The 21,600-nt window shown below is 42.9% G+C and overlaps 1 protein-coding gene across 4 annotated transcripts in view; it reads right to left on the minus strand.

The window, feature by feature from the left end:
* Positions 1-378: 378 nt before the first annotated feature.
* Positions 379-21,600, minus strand: part of MREG (melanoregulin) — a 59,648-nt gene continuing 38,426 nt past the window's right edge. For 3 of the 4 annotated variants that reach the window (XM_084819529.1, XM_084819531.1, XM_084819523.1), the window contains 3 exons: positions 7,263-7,353; positions 3,553-3,716; positions 379-2,235 (listed from right to left, as the gene is read on the minus strand). In XM_084819529.1, coding sequence (XP_084675655.1) covers positions 2,104-2,235; positions 3,553-3,716; positions 7,263-7,353 — 387 coding nt within the window. In that variant the 3' untranslated portion in view covers positions 379-2,103. The remainder of the gene's footprint in view (positions 2,236-3,552; positions 3,717-7,262; positions 7,354-21,600) is intronic. The other variant, XR_014785716.1, reaches the window with a different exon arrangement.

Consider the following 21,600-nt stretch of genomic DNA (forward strand, 5'->3'; position numbering starts at 1 on the left):
GTATATCTGCACAACTGAAATGCTTTCAGGAAAATCTATCACACCAAAGCATGGCCAGTTTCTAAATGCTGAAACCGAACAATATGCATAGCAGGTCTGCTTTTGCACAATAGGCTTAGGCTGCAATCCTAAACATGCTTACTAGGGAGTAAGCACTATTGAACACAGTAGGTCTTGCTCCTGAGTAAAAAATGCAGAGGATTGTACTGTACATTTCACAAAATAATACGAAAGGGCCAGGGAGATTTATGTCTGTTACGGTCCCTCAGTATTGTTAGAGAAATGGCTTAAAATACATCATGTCTCATGTTTCAAAGTCTCATACTCATTGGCCTGTTTTACTGGGAATCCAGAAATAACACATCCTTCAGAAAAGGAGAGGGGAGAGAATAATCAAATAGGGCCTTTTTATTTAGTAAATTATGGTATCAATGCAAATAATTGATACACAACATTTTTTCTGAGAAAAGTGACAAAACACACTTACAGTTCAACGAATATATGAACATCATTGGTATAAACACTAAAAAAAAAAATCTCTCGCCATTTTGTTCACTGTGTTGCATCCACAAAAATCAAATACCATCTGGTGAGAGCAGCAGCAGATTTTTGCTTTAAAAAAAGTGATGAGCCATCACCACATCTGTAGTTTAAAATTTTTGCTCATTGCCAGACCAAAAACAGCAAGATATTATATTTGGGCCATATTAAAACATTTTGTATTGAATCGTTTTTTGTATCATTCGCAAACACAATATAGGTTTCTGTAAAGTAAACACAAAGTTGTTCAAACAGTTAAGATAGTGAAAATAGAAATGCCAAAAGATTTTGTGCCTCTCAATGACTGAATGCCCAGGGTCAAAACAGGCATTACTTTAAATCTGGCTCTAGCAGCTATATCTTCTTTTTCCTATTTTTTTCTCCAGAGTAGGCACAGGGACCTCAGTCCAGATTGCGACCCTAGAGAGAAGGTAGGGGATTTAATCCTTTCCCCCTGCTATGGGCCCAATCCAGACTGGGGGCCCTGCTTCTACTCTCGAGTAGAAATGAAAAAAGACATCTCTGCTAGATATGGATTTCAAGTAATGTCTGTTTTGGCCCTAAATTTAATCAAACCTTAAGGAGACTGGAATGTCCAAGTTCAACATGTGAACAAACTAGTAACAGGAACACAGGAAGCACCTGGAATCAGTTGCCACTTCACAAGATCTAGGAAAATGTCTACATAGAGTTTTCCCATAAAGAAAGGCTTATATTTGCTTTCCAATACAATATCTGAAAATAGATACTTACACAAGAATATTTCACAGTGGAACAATGGATTCGTGCATGGTTAAGGAAGGCCAACATGAAATAGCTATCATAGATTGTTTAAGCCTTGGGGCAAAATATCAGCTTGGACAGAACAGAATTTGAGTTTCTGCTTCTCCACTTGCTAAAAATGCTACTTAAGACAATGACCGGGTTTGGATTACACACTGTAGCTCATCGTGGTTTATTTAAGCCACAATGAAATGCAGCATCCACAGGTGCCAGTTGCATGTCGTGTGAACCTGGCAAGCATAGGCTATGCAACAATTAAACAACCATCACATAACCCTAAAACAGACCATGGGTTATGTAAGGGTTGTTTAACCTTCCCATAGCCCATGCTTGCTGGGTTCGCACAGCATGACAACCCCCGAGCAGGGGTTGTATATTCAAAATGGTGGCTGCATGCATGCTGCAGCCTCATCGCGGGTTAAATAACCCACAGTGGGCTGTCATGTTGTGTGAACAGCCCCAATATAAGACAGTCTTGCTGCTGGGAAGTCATTTCCATTGTTGATATTCATGCAACAACATCGATAGAACGTTGTAAGGAACATGAGTCACCCACATCTACCAGACAGAGAATCTCTAATTGCATAGATGGGCATGAAGGGTTTTGCTGGCACAACACATGGTGTACTCCTATGAGAGGAGAACTTGATGAAACGGCAGAAGAAATCAATTTGTTACCCTCTATTCAAATTCCACTTAATTCCACTTAAACAAGAACTTGGGGGAATGGCCATGTACTGGAGATACAGATCACTGTACTGAGTTGGTGAAGAGACAACTTTACGACAGAGAAGAATTGCACTGGGCCATTTTCTGATTGTCTTTGTCGTTCACTGTACAGATTCTTTTTGGATATGTTACACTGGCAATTCGAAAGAATTCATCGGCAGCATCGAGGGCAATAAGACGATCCTACACAAGAGAAAAAGCTACATATTGCAATGGCTTAAAGAATGCACAGAAATAACTGTCAATAATGCTGTCTATAGCTCTCATAACAAAAAGGCTCTCAAGTCCATTTTCTTCAGTACGTTACTACACTTCCATAACAAAGTGAGCTTTCAGTGATATAAAGTCTGGCACTGGATGGAGCACAGAAATCAAATATTTCCATTTATGACAGACAAGCCTGAATGAGACCAATCATGAGCAGGACTGTATGTAGCTATATGGGGTTTACTAGAACATAAGCCAATGAGATTTCCAAATCACACATTTTAATGCAGTTGTAGATGGATCAGAGTTATTTCTTCTGCTGCACAGGTGTCTCTATTTAAATATATTGTTTCACTGATGTTATGAACTTTATCTGTAATTCTAATCTTGTAAGCTGCCCTGTGTATTATGACTGCAACAAAGGGGCTGGATATAAATCATCTTAATACGTATATATTGATTAGGGAATTCAGGACTGTATATACTTTTGGGGAGAACGTTCTGCCTCAGAATAAACTACACATAACAGTTTAATATACATTCGTGTATGCGCGTTCACTCAGCTTTTAAAATGACAGCTTTCAACAACATGTATCATTTTTCAGATGGGGAATTGCAAAGATGTGTGTTGGGGTAAGTGGGCAAATGGAACACAGCCCACCTGAGAAGCCAATGTCGCGCAAGTGGAACTGTGATCACATGACAGGACCTTCTCCCTCTCTCTTCCCCAGTGCAGCCCTCCAACTATGCCCCCCTTGGAAATCTGCTCCAGAGGATCCCTCAACCCTCTAGAGCAGATTGTGAGGGCATGTAAGTGCCACAGGAGAGAGGGGGAATCACCCATAGTTCCAGCAGTTCCATCAGTGGGAAAACTTAATGGATTTCACCCCTATTTTCCAGCCGCTGGAAGCCATGTGCAATCCCTCTCCATATGGTTTCTTAGCCTTTAAACCAGGCACTGTTCACACATTTCTAGGGTGTTCTCTATAACCATAAGGACTAGAGACCTTAATTTCTAAAAAGAAGGTTGACATTGGCAGAAAGAAGTTATTTGCTGGATGCCCAATACTGCATTTGGACAATAAACATATAAAGCAGGCACAGGCCTGCCTAAGCTACACCTTTTTTCTAATTTAACAGAGATTAAACAATCATAGGCCTATTGCGCAAGTGCCATTGCTCCTTGATGTATTCTTTAAAATTACGGAATTCGACATTAGGTGCCTCTTTTGAGGGCAGTTTCATGAATGAATGTGTGAAAGCAATCATGGAAAGAGAGAAGTAGAGACTTACCACCACAAAGAGGTACCTCTCTGAAAGCTCCCAGCTTGTTGGGAAAATAGTTGTCTCCTCAGACAGCTTCAAGAGGATCTCCCGGGCTTTGCTCATGTTCTGAGAGTCACTAACAATGCTTCGTTTGGTCACTGATAACAGGGTATCTGCTTCCTTCTGAAAACCTAAGTCAGAAGGATTTTGAGCCCCATCTTAGCAAATACTCCACTCCGTACTCTTATAGAATGTTAATTGCAGCAACCACTGCTGAAAAAGGAACAAAAGTAGCCCAAATCTAGGCAAAACTTCACTGAAACATGGGGCAAATTATTGAGCAATGGGGGCAAAGAGTGCATTGTCTCACTCTTTGGTTAACATACAAAGATAGGTTTAAGAGGATTTTGAAGTCCAATGCTCATTGACATTGCTGGAAGCCATTTGGAGGAGACAGGAGTAATTTCAAACCACATGTAATTATCCCTCAGGAGCAGTTAGAATTCTGGACAACTTACTGGTCCTACACACTGAATAATTATTGTAGTTATAAATATTAAATGGACTTGTGTACTGGGCATGCATGCTGAAGACACAAGTCTCTTTGCTTACAACAAAGGATAGGTACACTGTGTTTCCTGCTGGTATGGCTGGTGCTCCTGTTGAAGCCCAGGTCGCTCTGTGGAATGCAGAGATGACTCGGGCGGCTGACACGATCGCGCCCAAGCGCCCTCTCCCTCTGAGCAGAGCCCGGCCAGCTCCTTGGTATACACCTGAGCTGAGGGCAATGAAGCAAGAGGGGAGACGGCTAGAACGCAGGTGGAGGAAAACTCGTGCTGAGTCTGACCGAACACAGGTAAGAGCCCACTATCGAGCCTACTCTGTGGCGGTGAGGGTGGCAAAGAGACAGTTCTTTTCCACCAGCATTGCATCTTCTCAGTGTCGTCCAGCGGAGCTTTTCCGAGTGGTTCGTGGCCTGTTACATTCTGGGCCAGGGAGAGAGACGGTGGAACCCTCGGTAGCACGCTGTGACAAGTTTGCGCGGCACTTTGAGGATAAAGTCGCTCAGATTCGTCATGAATTGGACACCACCATTAATGCAGTTCCATTGGTAGAGGCGTTCAGAGCACCGTCTGGTCCAGTTTTATTGGATGAGTTTCAGTTACTGAGGCCTGAGGATGCAGACAAGGTGCTTGGCCAAGTCCGATCGACCACTTGTGTGCTTGACCCTTGCCCTTCATGGCTTATTAAATCAAACAAGGAGGGCTTGTCTGGCTGGGTCCAGGAGGTTGTAAATTCCTCCTTGAGAGAGGGAGTGGTGCCTGCCGCTTTAAAAGAGGCAGTAATTAGACCACTCCTGAAAAAGCCTAACCTGGACCCAGAGGATGTTAACAATTATAGGCCAGTGGCCAACATCCCCTTCCTGGGCAAGGTGCTTGAGCGGGTGGTTGTAGGACAGCTCCAGGCACTGTTGAATGAAACCGATTATCTAGATCCATTTCTATCGGGCTTCAGGCCTGGTTTTGGAACGGAAACTGCCTTGGTCGCCCTGTGGGATGACCTCTGCCGGGAGAGGGACAGGGGGAGTGCGACCCTGTTGATTCTCCTGGACCTCTCAGCAGCTTTCGATACCATCGACTATGGTATCCTTCTGGATAGGTTGTCTGGGTTGGGAGTTGGAGGCACTGCACTACAGTGGTTCCGCTCCTACTTGGATGGCCGATTCCAGAAGGTGGTGCTGGGGGATTATTGCTCTGTGCCATGGCAATTGTGCCATGGGGTTCCACAGGGCTCTATTTTATCCCCCATGCTGTTTAACATCTACATGAAACCGCTGGGGGAGGTTATCCGGAGGTGTGGGCTGAGGTGCCATCAATATGCGGATGACACCCAGCTCTACCTCTCTTTCTCATCAAAACCAGGTGAGGCAGTGGCTGTTCTGAACCAGTGCCTGGGCACGGTAATGGACTGGATGAGGGCTAATAAACTGAAACTCAATCCAGACAAGACGGAGGTACTGTTAGTGGGTGGTTCGTCTGCCCGGCTAGGTGATATTCAACCTGTTCTGGAGGGGGATGCACTCCCCCTAAAGGATCAGGTTCGTAGTTTGGGGGTGCTCTTGGATCCAGAACTGTCACTTGAGGCACAGGTGAATTCAGTGGCACGGAGCACTTTTTATCAGCTTAGGCTGGTATACCAACTACGCCCTTATCTGGACAGAGAAAGCCTTGCTACAGTTATCCATGCTCTGATAACTTCTCGTCTGGATTACTGCAATGCGTTATACGTGGGGCTGCCTTTGAAAATGGTCCGGAAACTTCAGCTGGTCCAAAATAGGGCAGCAAGATTGTTAACAGGGACTGGCCTGCGAGCTCATATTACGCCAGTACTTTTCCAGCTGCACTGGCTGCCAGTCCATTTCCGGGCCCGATTCAAAGTGCTGGTGTTAACATTTAAAGCCCTTAATGGCTTGGGGCCAGGTTACCTGAAGGATCGCCTCCTCCCATATGTGCCTGCCCGGACCTTAAGATCATCATCAGCGGCCCTTCTCCGTGTGCCCCTGCCAAAGGAAGTGAGGCGGGTGGCTACTAGGAGGAGGGCTTTTTCTGTTGTGGCACCCCGGCTCTGGAATGAGCTCCCTAGTGAGGTTCGCCTGGCGCCTACATTGTACTCCTTTCGGCGCCAGGTGAAGACCTTTTTATTTTCCCAGGCATTTTAGCATTTTAACTTTCTAAATGTTTATCTTTGCTGTTTTAAATCTGTATTTTAAACTCCTGTACTGCTGCTAGGTTTTATTGTGTTTGTATTGTTATATTGTGGTTTTAATGTTCTCTATATTTTAAATTGTTTTATTGTGTGTTGTTTGGTTTTAATTTTTGTGAACCGCCCAGAGAGCTTCGGCTATTGAGCGGTATAGAAATGAAATAAATAAATAAATAAATAATACAGTGGTAATAATAAACTAATTACCGCAGTGTCGTAAAGGTGCCAAAACACTGCTTTTTTAAAATAACTATGGCAATTGCTCTTAATATACAGTTTTTCTTTTTTGAAATTTGATTTGGATCTAATGTCAGGCCTTTAAACCTAAATAAGAATATTAGCCTTCCTTCTGAACTCTCTGAACCCCAACCCTGAGATATGAAATGGTACCCTCAACTTTGCTGGGTCAACAGCATATGAATTCTGTGTCAAGCATAGAAACAGCTTTTACCAGAGCATCGGAACACTTTGTGATGAAGAGGACACCAGTGAAGACACTGATTTTATTGATCACTGAGATGTTCCCCTGAATCTTCTCACCTACTCGGTAGAGTACACAAGACCTTCTCAACTAGCCACATAGCCCCTGCAAGCTGAAACACTGTGTCCTCTGCTCTCAAACACAATGACTCTGCTACACCCCGGCATCTATCACTCTCTTGTACCAATAAGTAATCTGGACAAAAAAAGGGTAGCCCAAAATGTACACACTTTCTTCCAGCTTTCCCACAACCTGGCCCCCTCCAGATGTTTTGGACTACAACTCCCAGCATGCCTGATCACTGGCCATGCTACCTAGGACTGATGAGAATTGAAGTCCAAAACATTAGGAGAGCACCAGGTTGGAGAAGGCAGCTTTACTCCCACATTGCAGATAGCCTTTATAAGAAGACTCCTTCCATGGTAATCTAGTGATTTCTTTATGATTTGACTCAATGTGAATAGAAAGGAAAAATACAACTTCAAACACTTACCCAAATCTTCCAAAATGTGTTTCCATCTGTTTCTCACTTCCCTTCGCATTTGACGTAGGGTATATATGTCATAGTTTAGTTTTTGCCATTCCTGCAAAGGAAGAAAGAGATCCACCATCTTTACTCCTGAACATCTTAACTCACCTCTTTTTGATCTACAGAAGGTCTTCAGCAATTGGTGGTCTTTTGCCCAAATTTAACAAAGTTACGGAATGGTACTTTATTCAGCAACCCTGCATGACCCTAAGATACTCTCTTTAAGACACATAGGCAATTCCTCTCTCAGTCACTTGTGCAACAACCCCTTTGAATTTCAAAGGGTGCCAGTCTATGTAATTTCCCCACTAGAGGGCACAATAAAATCACAAGGCAAACTATAAAGTGGAGTAGTCATTTAAAAGAATAAGGAATGTTATAAAAACACTGGTCTACAGTGGCTAAACTGTTTTAGCAGGCTTATACTTTTGAGAAATTAATAGATTAAATTATTAATATGAAAAGTTGTATTACACACACACACACTATGCAATTTGCAGGTGTAGGTTCCTGAAATGTCTTCAAAATTTGTGTGGATATTGAAGGGAGCAAAAAGCACGCGTAACTGTAACATTAAAACCATAAAAAAAATGTGAACACATCTTGGCATTTTCTGACTGCCAAGGATGTGTATTTGGCCACTCTCTAAATGCATGGCTTGCTTAACATGGCAGCCACATAACTTAACACAGGCTGCTACCGTAGACAAACCTGTTTACTGTGGCATGTGCTTTTGTAGTCAGTCAACACACCCGACTCCATCATATGCATGTGGCAGACAGATGGTAACTGCATGGGAAACAATTTTCTGTTGGTACAGTAAGAACCACCCAGCATTCTTATTCAAGACCCCAAGAAACATTAAAAATGGTTAAGGAAGTGTCATGTTGCAACTGCATTCAGTAACCCTAAGATCAGAAACTGACAGTTGAGGACTCCAGAGGGACTGAACGTCTCCTCTTGCTGATTTCTGCATCTTGACTGAGATCCACTAACACTTCGTCATGCGAACCTTGAGAATGAAATTAATCAAAGCTGTTTATTTTTTCCATCAGTTTACCTCAGCTGTAGATCTCCAACCTCCTTGCAGAGAACTGAGCCAGAGTAATAAGAACCCCACAAGTACACGAAAATTTTATTCCATATTTTACTTCACATTTGTCCATCCTTGCCCTTATGCCAAGCCTGAATTGCAAAATTCCTTCCAGACATTTCAACCTGGACCAGTCTCCCCTTTGTCCCAAACTTAAGCTGAATAGGTTTTTTAAAAAATGGATCATCTCATCTTCCCTACTGAGCTTTCCTCCATCTCCATAACGCTCTACTCCAGGAGTGGGCAACTTCTGGCCCTCAATATATTTTGGTCTACAACTCCCACCATCCCTCTCCATTGGTTATGCCGACTAAGGCTGGTGGAACTTGTAGGCCAAAACATCTGGATGGCCACAGGTTGCCCACTCCTGCTCTACTCCCTAATCAACCAGGAAGCTCATGGAATGGCTTTGGGCAGCGCACTCTCTAACCTACCTCACAGGACTGCTGCTGAGGATAAAATGGGGAAAGAGGGAAGAAACGACTAGGCCATTCTGACCTCCTTGAAAGAAGGGTCCCTGCCCTTCCTTCTTAACTGCCACTGAATAAAATTAGAATTAATATAGCCCTACTCTCTGTGCTTCATCCCCAACACCCCCTTACTTCTTACATTGAGTTATCTGCCAACACCTGTTTTTTCCTCCAAAAATTTGCCAAAATCCGTTTCTTTCCAATTGTCCCCACTGCAATGTCATTGGCACACGCTGCTGCAGCAGTCTTCTCATTGACTTTCCTCACCTCCAACTTGATCCACTTATTTCCATTCAGGGGTCTGTTGACGAATTCTCCATCTTTCCAGCTGCATTTTAAAACATCATATTCAGCCACTCTTCACCAGCTTCCTGATTTACATGTCATCTGGCTTAAACTTCTTTGCCCTTATTTATTAGAAGGCTCTTCATGACCTTTTCTCTCCTTCTCTTCTCACCATCCCCTTCCCACAAATGTCACCCTTCTGGATCTGAGAAATTGTCTCTTTCCATTTAAATATACATATACATACACATACACTATCACCTCCGTCTTCATTTCCATGTGAATCCCCCTACTCTGGGGCTTCTGGGGGCTCCTGAGCATGCTCAATCCTTTTTGGGTAGTTCTTTAGTCCTCTGGGGAAGGAGTCCTCTCCTTTTCATGTACTAACCATAGCTTTTTTACATCAGCCTTCCCCAACTTGGCACTGTCCAGATGTGTTGGACTGCAATGCCCATAATTCTCAGCCAGTATGGCCACCTGGAGGGCGTGAGGTTGGCGAAGGCTTTTCTGCATCGTGGGGGAGTCTTCCAAGTCTCCAGAAACACCAGTCTTCTGTATGGGTTGCCCCATTGTCCTGCCAAACTAATAGGCATCTGTTTATCAAGTTCAGTATTAGAACGAGTGGGACCTGCAACAAAATGTTACAGTGTATTCTTGCCTCTTAATAGATTCATCCATTACCTCCCCTTTCCCCACAGTTTTCCATTTTTCGCTTCTAACCAATAGTCAACATACTGTGACTACTGGGCATGCTCAGTCCTCATTGGGCTGGGGGGGTTGGCCCCTATTTCTTTTTTTAAAGTTGGTTTTTTTTGGCACTATTACCAACCTCAGGATCCCCCAAGTATGCCAATGCTTCCTTCTTGTTTCTCAGTGGTTCTGTTCTGGCTACAGTCCTGTCAGCATTCATTCACCTAAATCTACAATGAGAATCTTGCAGCACCTTAAAGATGAACACATTTTTTAGGTCATAAGCTTTCATGAATCTAATGAAGTGGACTCTAGAATCCATGAAACTTTATGCCATAATAAATGTGTTAGTCTTTAAGGTGAAACAAGCCTCTTTGTTGTTTTTATTCCGCAAGAAACTAGCATGGCTACCCCTCTCAAAATTGTTACACTGGAAGGGTCCCCTTCAAAGTCTCCTTGAGTATGGAAAGCGTATAGTGGCATAATATTGGCACCGTGAAGAAAAGACATGTACAAAAAAGACACCTCAAGAAAGCACACATCTATTAAAAATCTCAAACAGAAGAGTCAAGACTTGTACTAAATATTTATAATTGAATGTTGAAGACAGAAAAAAAAAAGTCTGAAAGCCAATACTCTTGGGTAGAGTCCTAAAATGCCACATTGCCCTTATCTGGGACAAAACTACAGGCAAAGGCAAAGCTAACAGCTGGTCTACAGCAGAGATAAGAACCCATTTTGTGAAGGCCTCTGCTCACTAGGAGAGCTTTCCCCACAATTTCACAAGTGGTAGCTTTACATACACTTTTTTTTTTTTTTTTACACTGTTCGGGAGATTGACTTTGCAATACATCAAATCATAAAGAATAAAAATTGAATACATATCTCGTGCCATATACCTCTTGGATACAGTTCGTTTCACTTTAGCTATCTGGTGCTATTTTCGATATAGCGCTACAAACCACGCAGAAGCATTTTTAAAACTTGTGTACTCTTGCAAGAAAACTGAAACATGATTCTGCACTGCAAGTCCGAACTAGGGCTGAACTCCTCCTTCCAAAGTGCCTTACATATGCCTGAGCTTTCCTTACTCCAGAGTCCTTGCTTTTCTTAAACTTAGGAGTCCACAGAGATGCACGCCAGAGGGAGAGAGAACAGGTGAAAAAACACATGTGAAATCTAAAGGTAAATATTGTGGCATAACCTGGACGAGAGCTCAGTCAGATGCATGACGTGGTATTCTCAGCTGGGCAGATTTATATACACACACACACGCACCCCAAAAGTACTATATCCCCTGGAGTGTGGAGTAGCAATGGCAATTCTGCTAATGGTGTAAAAACATACTGAAGCAGGGTTCACAGAACTGGGATGCCCAGTTCACCATAGCAGTCAAATAAGAGAGATCTTCAGAACAAATATTTAGGTTTATAGGACGCTCCTTTAACATCTTAATTTTACACTTACAAAAAAGCCAGACCCTTTAAAACAAGTTCATTTGAGCAAATAGAAACAGCTTGTAAACTCATAATAAGGTGAAAAATATAAATGGAAATACTAGTTTTTTACCAGCTGCCTTCATCCCATCAGATAGCATGTAACATGGAACCAACACACCCAGTAGTTACAACCATAAAAGGAATTTCACACGCAATTATTACAGTTATCTCCCAAAACTCAAGATGGCATAGATAAGGTTCTCGGACGGTTTCCTATCCACTCACTGACCAGACCTGCTCAGCTGGTATCCAGAATCAGCACTGTGTTAGAACTTACTTCAGTGCACATTGCAGTAGAAGTGCTACTCATGCTTGTATGCAACGAACAGATAAATCGGGAAACTATTAAGGCAGTTTCCTAATGAAAGTACACACACGAGCATGAGACACTTGGGGCATGGATCTAGTCTTAGTTCAGTGCTCCAGTCCCACTGATTTCAAGGGGGAATTAAGCATGTCATTTACTTTTTCCCGTTGAACTTAGTGATACATGACTTTGGTAGGAATGTGTCCTTGGTTTCCACCCGTACCCCATCCCCCACAACACAGAGGTTAAGCTCCATTTCTAAAAAGAGTAACCTATGAAGTGATCCCTAGTCTTTAACGCCGCAGGTATTATGGCAAAAGCATTATGAAATCCAACAGCTTAATAGAAGGATTAGCTCTAAAAACCTGAAATCACTTCAGAGTGTGCTTAACTCTCCCCCTGAACAATAAATACACAACCAGTGACACATCTCAATCACAGCAGTTGGACACCGGCCATAAATAATTCAGAATACAAAAGGGAAAAAATGTACGACGCATATCATGCGATATTGTTTAATTACCATGCCTCAGGTGTCCAGTCATAAATATGCAAAGAATATTTTACACACAATTATATAGCTACACACAGGGTGGATTTATTTAAATGAAGGTGATTTAAATCACTGATTTAAAGTTTCCCAATGACACTCTTTCATATATTTCCTGAACAAAGATGCAAATTAATTTACAACTTAGAGTATTTATTTACATAGTTTCATTCTTACAAGCAGGCTTTGCATCTCTTTGTCTCACGGTATGTATTTGGCATGCTTTCCTCTTTTTTATGGAGGGGATATCTTTAAAATACTCCCATAAGGGCCTTTCTTATGACCATCACACATGACACTTTGAGGTTAATAGCACAATCCTATACATGCTTACGCAGAAATAAGTTTCATTGAGTTCAATGGGGCTTATTTCCAAGTGAGCAGTTAACTGTTATACGATTGGAACCCAAGTCTGAGAATATAGGCAGATGCACACTGGACAATTTTGTCTTCTTTTCCTTTCCAGTACTGCTCCTTTCTCCTTCACTCTTGTCCTGGACCAGCCTTGGCCTCATAACAACTGAGTAGGAAACTAAAATGAAATGCTCAAGACTGACAGGTCGAAGCAACGTTTGATAGTCACTGGGCAGACAAGAGCAGTTTATTTTCTTCAGGCAAAAATGAAATGCCTATGTTCCGGTAAAGTGTAAATATTCGTATTTGAGAAATGATCAGACTGGTTCTTCATTTGGACAGAAAAGCCTCCTTTAACTCAATGTATCTGGGAGAGGTGCTGATTCAGTTTAGAGAGTAACTGTATGGCTAATGTGCTTATATTCAGATTATTTAATGTTAACCTAGTTATTAAGAGAAACTTAGTATTTCCATTTTTAAAAAAGACAAAAAAACAAAATCCCATTTATATTTCTGAAAATCCAATTTTCCTTATTTTTTTAATCATAATTTCTTTATCCATGGTGCTATATTGCCTTTCTGTCTTAATTAACTCCACTCCCTCATTTGGCTCAGCTCCACCACATAAGCACAGAACAACAAGAATCCTTTCCACTCTATCTTTGCACATGTGACTTTAGTCAGGGAAACAGAAACCAAAAGCCAAGAACTTTCAAGAAGCAGGAGCTGCTAGTTAGTCTGAACACATTTTCATGAGATGAAAACCAAAAATAAATTTGTGAGTGTGACAAAGCCATTATTTCATTTTTATGAGACTGTAAGGTTTAGCATGTTTATGATAAGACTTGATTGAATTGTAACTACGCTATTTTTTTAAAATGAGACATTTAGTACTTTATGATTTTTAAAAGAAAAAAATCAATTTTAAATTAAAATCCAATTTTAATATTGAAAAACCATATGTATGTATGTATGTTTTAAAATTCATTGATTTTTATCCACCCTGGTTACACATATGATGAGCTTGCAACCTGTTCAATGCAACTACTTCTTATAACACCAAATTCCTTTTTCCTTCACAGAAAGATCTATTGAACCTTTAAAGGAATGAAAATTAAAATTCAGTGCTATGGGGCATGTAGCAGATGCTGCAAAATCTTGAAATCAAAAGCAATTGCAACTTTAACTCTACCTTAACATGTAGATGCCACCTGTGGAAGCACGAGAGGGAGACTACTCATGTCTTCTCCAGGGCTCCTTTAGAGAGATTAGCAGATCTTGGAAAAGGACTGGGGGGGCGGGCAGGAGAGGCCAGTATTGACAGGAGCCTAAAGCCTCTCCATTCCCACCTCCACCCCCAGGAAAGTAAGCAAGCTAGACAGGCTCAGAGACCCATCTAGCTAAAAATACTCTTAGGGTGCAATCTCATGCATGTTTAGACAGTAAAAAAAGTCCTAGAAGTCCCAGCATCCCTCAGCCAGCATGGCTGCCTGGGGCATGCTGGGAGTTGTAGGACTTTTTTCTGTCTCAACATGCATAGGATTGTGCCCGGAAACACCTCCAGCATTTCTCCAGCCCTGCCTAGCACCTGCTGGCAGAGCTTAGAACAGAGGATCGAAGCCTTCTGACTACAAAGTAGCAGTCTCCGCTGGGCTTGCAGGGATGTAGCACCAGCGCTTTTTTAATTAGCAGGGATATTGACATCATTTGCCAGCCCTTTGGTTTCCTGGTTCCCTCTGAGTTTAGCAACAATCCTCATAGTTGCCAGGGGGACATGAATGATCCCAGCAACAATAGATTGTTCCCAGTTGTATTTCGGGGTGGCTTGGTCTTGCATGGGCAATTAAGACCAACTTGCTTTACAAGCGATCTGCTCTTGGTAGAGATCAAAATGCCAGAACTGGTTGTTGATATGGTTGAACACAAGTGCCTGTGCTTTTGGACTCTCCTTTGGGGCATGTCTCTGGGGACTATCTTGATGAGCACCTGCACTTCAAAATTTACCACTACACCACTGGCAATCTCATGGGACTGTGCTCTTAAGTAGAGGGAAAGAGACTATCCACATATGCCAGTATAAGTTCTCAGGTACGCAAACCCTACCATATTCCTTTCATCCTAACACAGTTCCTGTTCAGGCAGAAAAAAACTACTGTAGGGTTTAAGTATGATCTTGGCAACAAACCAACAATAAGGCTTTAGCAAGCATCAAATAGTCTTGGAAAAAAATGATGCCCAAAGAAACGTCAATATTATTAGGTTTGGATAGGTGGTAAGTAGGCCATCCGTCTACTAATTCTTTGGCACATTTATTGTAACAGAAAAAGCTGATGCCAAACTTGGAAGGCAAGTAAGAGTGTGGGTGGGAAAGTTTTGAAGTTCACCAACGCACAATTCTTCAAATGGAGCATTAATGAATGGAAGCCAGGATCTCTTCTCGATCATCCCAGAATGAAGGACACGAAATAATGGGCTCAAGTTGCAGGAAGCCAGATTCCGGCTGAACATCAGGAAAAATGTCCTGACTGTTAGAGCAATACGACAATGGAGCCAATTCCCTAGGGAGGTGGTGGGCTCTCCCACACTGGAGGCATCCAAGATGAGGCTGGACAGCCATCTGTCAGAAATGCTTTGACTTGAGCATTGAGGAGGGGGTTGGACTCGATGGCCTTGTAGGCCCCTTCCAACCCTACTATTCTATGATTCTATGATTCTATGATCGAACAGTCTAATTACTACCTCCTCCTCTAAGTCCTGCTGCAATCTCTGAATAACTAAGAGCAGCATCCCCTTGATTATTCCTCCTGAGAAAAGGTAAGTGACTTTTGTACATCCCTACACTCACAGTAGGCAATACTGAACTGAACAGCCAATAGTTTGATCTGGAATAAGGCAGCTCCCTTGAATATATGGTCACCACTAGTGACCACCTTTGCAGATGCCTGATATCACATCACAAATATGAAAGCAATGCCTTAGAAAAGCCTGGACAGCTCTTTTCATTAGGACACATGTTTGAGAAACTCTGGTCTAGAAGGTCAGCCATACGTAGAAAAATGGAGAAAAGAAAATTAGGAAGAGGCTTGCTGGTGGTTCTCCCATACTGGATAAACATTTTAGAAAGAAGGTAGAAGCTGACTGTTAGTCACATCAGGATCAAGCAAGAGATTGTATAAGTTCATCAATAAAGGAAGATACCCAGTGAGGTTTTGGAAACTCCTTCCATAGTTTCCAAGAGAAGGCTTAAACAGAACATATAGAATATATGCCTTAAGTCAGAAGCTTGAACAGATGACTAATGATGCTCCTTCCAGCTCAGTTCATAAGATGCTGTGTTCACAAGGAGAACCTCAACACCAAGCATTCAACTATTCCAAGATATATTATTCCAGTTCCTACAAGCTCAATTAGCCCAGCTAAGATTTAAAGGCCAAGCACAAGGGAGAGGGCTTCCTGTTAAGTGAAAGCCAAATTAACACAAGGCTTAAATAAACATCATGCCAAGAGACTGCACATAAGTGTTCTCAAAACATTCCATTCCTCTCACATTAGAAGGTTGGTTTCCTTTGTGCTGCAGGACTAACATCCCATCAGAGCAGCTTCATTATTCCGTGGAATTTATCTGGTAGTATTCTCCTGTGAAATTTTCTGCTAGCATCCGATACAATTCCCTCAGTACTTAGGGCACCAGTTTTCTACTTCTTTCAAAGAACATGGGCCAAGTTACTTTGTGCTCTGGATGTTCTTTCCTTTTTGCTGTGATTGGTTGGTACACACTCCATACTGTGTGTGAAAGAAGCCCTCCACTTTTGCTTAAGATGTGGCCAACCTACATGAGTATATAAAACTAAAGTCTTTGCATGGTTTTAGCCATTATAATCAACCAATTATATAAAGCACTTTGCACACCAAAAATTGCTGTAGAAATCAGTCTAATTTGTAATACATTTTAAAGTTGGATTTTTAAAATAAATTACTTTAAACAGTTGGCTGTTGTTCATTTCAAGTAAAATCCCAACATTCATAAATGAGGAAAGCCAAATTCCTTGCTATTAGTTTGTTCTGCAGATAATAAACTATATAAAGGATACAGTAAACCAAACCGGGTGGAAACAGATTAAAGATTGCACAGGAATATGGGGCTACTTATAACAGGAGCCAAGCTGAGATGCAAACCTAGAAATGAAAACTGTGGGGACAGAATTCCCTTTCACTTCGTAAGTCTTGGAACATCGAACACAGTGGCAAATTAAAGGATACCTACATTCAAAGCACCTATTACAGTCACAGAGAGGAAGGCCGGGATCTCTTCTGGATCATCCCAGAGGGCAGGACATGGACTAATGGCTCAAGTTACAGGAAGCCAGATTCTAGCTGAACATCAAGAGAAACTTCCTGACTGTTCAAGCAATACAACAATGGAACCAATGACCTAGGGAGGTGGTGGGCAATCCCACACTGGAGGCATTCAAGACGAGGCTGGACAGCCATCTGTCAGGGATGCTCTGACTTGGATTCCTGCATTGAGCAGGGGGTTGGAGTCGATGGTCTTGTAGGCCCCTTCCAACCCTACTATTCTATGATTCTATTACAATTATACACAAACTTCTACACCCCAAATCTTTGGCACAGAAAATCCATGTACTATAAACAGAAATACATTTGTAGATAAAGAAAGCTTCCTAAATGTTTAGGAGTACCCTAGTCTAGCGGTTATACACATATGTTGTTGAACCCCATCCCTTTCTATCAAACCAAAGGACGTAAAGAATAATAGCTTTAACTCAGGCCTCGTTTTCACTAATGTACTTCAGGCCAGCAGTAGGCAATTACATCCCTTCCAAATGTTTGGACTACAACTCCAATACTTCCTTACTATTGGCCATGCTGGCTGGGGTTGATGGGAATTGTAATCCAAAATGTCTGGAAAGCACCACATTGCCTACCTCCGCTCTAAGTTATATTCCTTCAGACTACAGGTAGGGGCTTACATGACAGAATACTGTCTTAAAGACACACCCACTTCTATACATACAAAAATGAGCATTTCAGTAGGGCTGTGCATGGGCCCCCTGATCCACCTCTGACGCTGCTTTGGACCCTCCTAATCAGCCCCGCTTCGATTCGGACCCCCTCTGCTTCAACTCAGTTCCGGATCCAAAGTGAGATTCGGATATCCGGACCACTTGGTTTGGTTGTTTTCCCATTGACTTGCATGGGAAAACACAAATGGCCATAACATTTTTGGTTTTTATGATAAATATGTGAAACTTGGGGACCTTTCTGGTGACATGGAGGGGATCCCACCTGCCAGATTTCAGACACTTTGGCCCAACACTCTTTGTGCAAGGTGCAGCTGAACTTTGAGTTTTTCCATAGAAACTCTCAAAGCAAAAAGCTATACCTCTCAGTGCCATGTCGCCGCCGCCACCCCCCGCCTACTCGGCTGTCTATGGCCGTGTTTCCATAACACGGACAGAGAAGCTAATGGAGGAGCACTGGATTTTAATTTAAAAGGAATCAGCTTTGCTGCAATGTGGTCCATGCAGGGCTCCACAAGCAGGTTCTCCGCACCACTAAATAGGGATGTACAAAAGTGACTTACCTTTTGCGGATTATGTTGATGGTGGGGGGGGAGGCGTTCCGTCCCTCCCCCCGGAATCCTGGCCGGGGGGGGAGGTGCTCCATTCCTCCCCCCGGAGTCCTCAAACGGCCAGCTGTGCTCCACGGCAGCTCCGCAGAGCAGCCGGCCAGGCCCGGCCCGGCCAGGCCAGAGCCGTCCGCAGCCGGATTTCCAGCCGCGGAGGGCTCTGGGTAAAAAAAACAAACAAACAAAAAACTGTGTACGCAAATGGCGGCGGCTACGGCCGCCGCCATTTGCGTTCCTTCTTTTTGGCCGCCTTAATCTACGTAAATATTTACGTAGACTATGACGGCGAAAATCAAGGGGAATGCAAATAGCGTAGCGGGCGCTATTTGCATCCCTTTTTCATTCACCATTTTAGCCTACGTAAATCTTTACGTAGGCTAAAACGGCAAATCAAAAGGGGACGCAAATAGCGCCCGCTATGCTATTTGCGTTCCCCCCGATTTTTGCCGTCATAGTCTACATAAATATTTACGTAGATTAAGACAGTAAAAAGAAGGAACGCAAATGGCGGCAGCCGTAGCCACCGCCATTTGCGTACGCGTTTTGTTTTTTTAAAAACCCATCCCTGACCATGATAGGCTACATAAAGATTTACATAGCCAAAAAGGGATCCTCCTGATTTCATATGATTTTTAAAGGGGAGACCCACAAAACCACTATCTAATCACAGAGCACATCTGCCTCCATGGACTGAAGCAGAAAAATCATGGATCTGCCACTTGTGGGTGCAGCCATGGTGAAACAACCTGGATTCAAGGCAGGGATCCTTAGCGATCCTCATGATTATTACAAGAAAGATACCCCCAAACACCAACATATCACAGAGCACATCTATGCCCACAGATTGAGTGACAAAAAAACATAGATTTGGCGGCTTCATAGCACCATCATGTTATAAAGCCATGGATAAGACACCCAATTCAATATGGATCATCTGAATTTTTACATTGGGTCCCCCCTGCCCAAACCGCCCCCCCATCAAATCACAGAACTCATCTTTGTCCAAGTATGCACACTAAAAATCCCCGAGCAGATCCCAGATCTTCTGCTTCACCTCAAATGGTGTGAAAAATCATATGAAATCAAGAGGATCCCTGCCTCGGATCCCTGCTTTTGTGCCATGGCTGCGCCCATGAGTGGCGGATCCCTAATTTTTCTGCTTCAGTCCATGGAGGCAGATGTGCTCTGTGACTGGATGGTGGTTTGGGGAGTCTCCCCTTTAAAAACCATATGAAATCATGAGGATCCCTTTTGATTTCATGGATCCTTGTTTTACTTTCTTCCAACACAAAGATGGAAACCAGCCCGCATTTTAACCCTCAGGATCTCTATAATGAAGGGGCGCTGTGGAAACACCCCAAGGACTGCTAGCCATCTCCTGCTCACAAGGAGGAGACAGCTAGCAAGCAGCGGGGACGGGCACCTCACCTTCTCTTCCTCCCTGGAAGATTCACAGTGCTTTTTTGCTTATAAGTCTATGTGGACATAGACTTCTAATCTCCATGCTTTTTTAAGAACACGGTGATCGCGGCAGAGGTGGAGGAACCGGCAAGCGGAGCAAGGGGGGGGGGCTTTCTCACTTCTCATATCCCTAAGTAATACCACCAGAATGATCTCTGTCTCTGAAACACAGCCGTTTTTCTCCAGTTATTCAATCTTCCCCCCTCCTCCACCAGTCTCTGATTGGAGACTGTTAGGTTACGTTCAGCCCTGATTTGACAACTACAGTTTCCATTTGCCAAAGCTCCCTCCCTCCCTTGTCCTCCTCCTCCTCAACCCTTTGGTGAACTTTCTGAAGTTGATACTTTTGGCGCCAGGCTGTCTGGGTTGCTCAAAACGAGTCGGATGAGGCGCTTCGGATACAAGTTGCTTCACTCCGAGGTGTTTCGTTGCTATTCTAATCCGCCTCATACCACATGGAGGCACCTCCAAAACCGCCTGCTTCAACTTGTTATTCAGACTTTGGAATGAAGCGGTGGACAGCCCTACATTTCAGGGACCTAGATTTATATGTGGAGGGAATAGTTTTGTGTGGAGTAGCATTCAGTCATGTGATTCCTTGCCTGTAGTCTGAAGTGGTACAACCCAGACACAAATTTGCACTCTCAGTGAGGCCTACATGGCTGTAGACAACCTGACCCTGAAGAAGAATAACTCAGGTCACTTCATCATACCTCCCCGCACCCCATCACCAAATTGCCGCTTTCCATTGCATTTAGGTTTTAAAAGAGCTTCCATTGGTAAGTGAATGAGTGTGTGTGTGCTTGTGTGTGCATTAGTTGCTTTTCCTATAATTATAGATAGACGAGAGAGAGAATATCTGAGAGTGAGTGAGTGAACGTGGGTCTGAGCAATCATGTTGGGGCCATATGGCAGCTGTGGGGCGGCTCCCAACATGCTTGTCCAGAACCAATTTGGCCCTTGGGTTTCAAAAATTTCCCTACCCCATTCTAGACTCTGGACATAATGGTTTACAGAGTGGGGTTGGCGCTCTTTTGAAGTAGTACACATTGCCATATAAATGTGGTAATCCCTTGTGTACTTGGGAGCCCTTGTGCTCATTCTGTTGGGTGGGGTCTTGCCCTGATGGCAACAGTGACTACTTTACTGCCAAACATTTCACAGATGAAAATAAAGGTACTCCTCCTGTGTACTTGTAACACCTCCTTATCCCCACATCAGCAGTCAGTGTCCTTCCACTGTTACTCGCTGATGAGCAAAACTGCACCGGCTGTTCATTTTACTCTGCAATAAGCCATCCTGCTCAAACTTCTGAAACATGTTAGGAAACAGACTACAAAACTTTCTTTTTTAAAAAAATGAAACACTGGATTTTTGTTGATCGTCTTCTACCAATACAAGAACACACACATATTGCTTCTGTACTTAAACATTAACAATGTTTAGGCTCACAATGGATCTGGCGGTACTTATTACAGAATAGCTCAAACTCAAAACTCAAAATTTATGGTCTGCGTAGGCTGTTTTAGGTGAATATATGGAAGAGAAGCAGAGCCCTGGCATTTGCTACCCACAGGCATGTAGACAGACATACAGAGTTGGGATGTATCCCACACATACACACACCACCGCCACATTCAAGATGTATGGGAGAAGAGCTATTTAAAAAAAAAAGACATCCCCAACGGCACTCATAGAACAAGACAGGGCCAATGATTCCCTAGGGAAAGGTGCCAGAAAACAGGGACAACTGAAATGTATACAATGTTCACCCTACACATCTGTCTTCTGGCCTGATCATTGTTATCTAAACTTTGCAAGGAACGAACGTAGCTATCTCAAACCACCAGAATTTCCAATAATTCACCAACTTAGGTCCAAACTGAGCAACCATGATTTGATCCTGGCTTGTTTAAATAAGCCATAGTTTAAAAACAAACCAT

Source organism: Heloderma suspectum, chromosome 1 (genome assembly GCF_057233095.1).
Source record: "Heloderma suspectum isolate Gila_16-S chromosome 1, 16-S_ref, whole genome shotgun sequence".
Classification (NCBI taxonomy): domain Eukaryota; kingdom Metazoa; phylum Chordata; class Lepidosauria; order Squamata; family Helodermatidae; genus Heloderma; species Heloderma suspectum.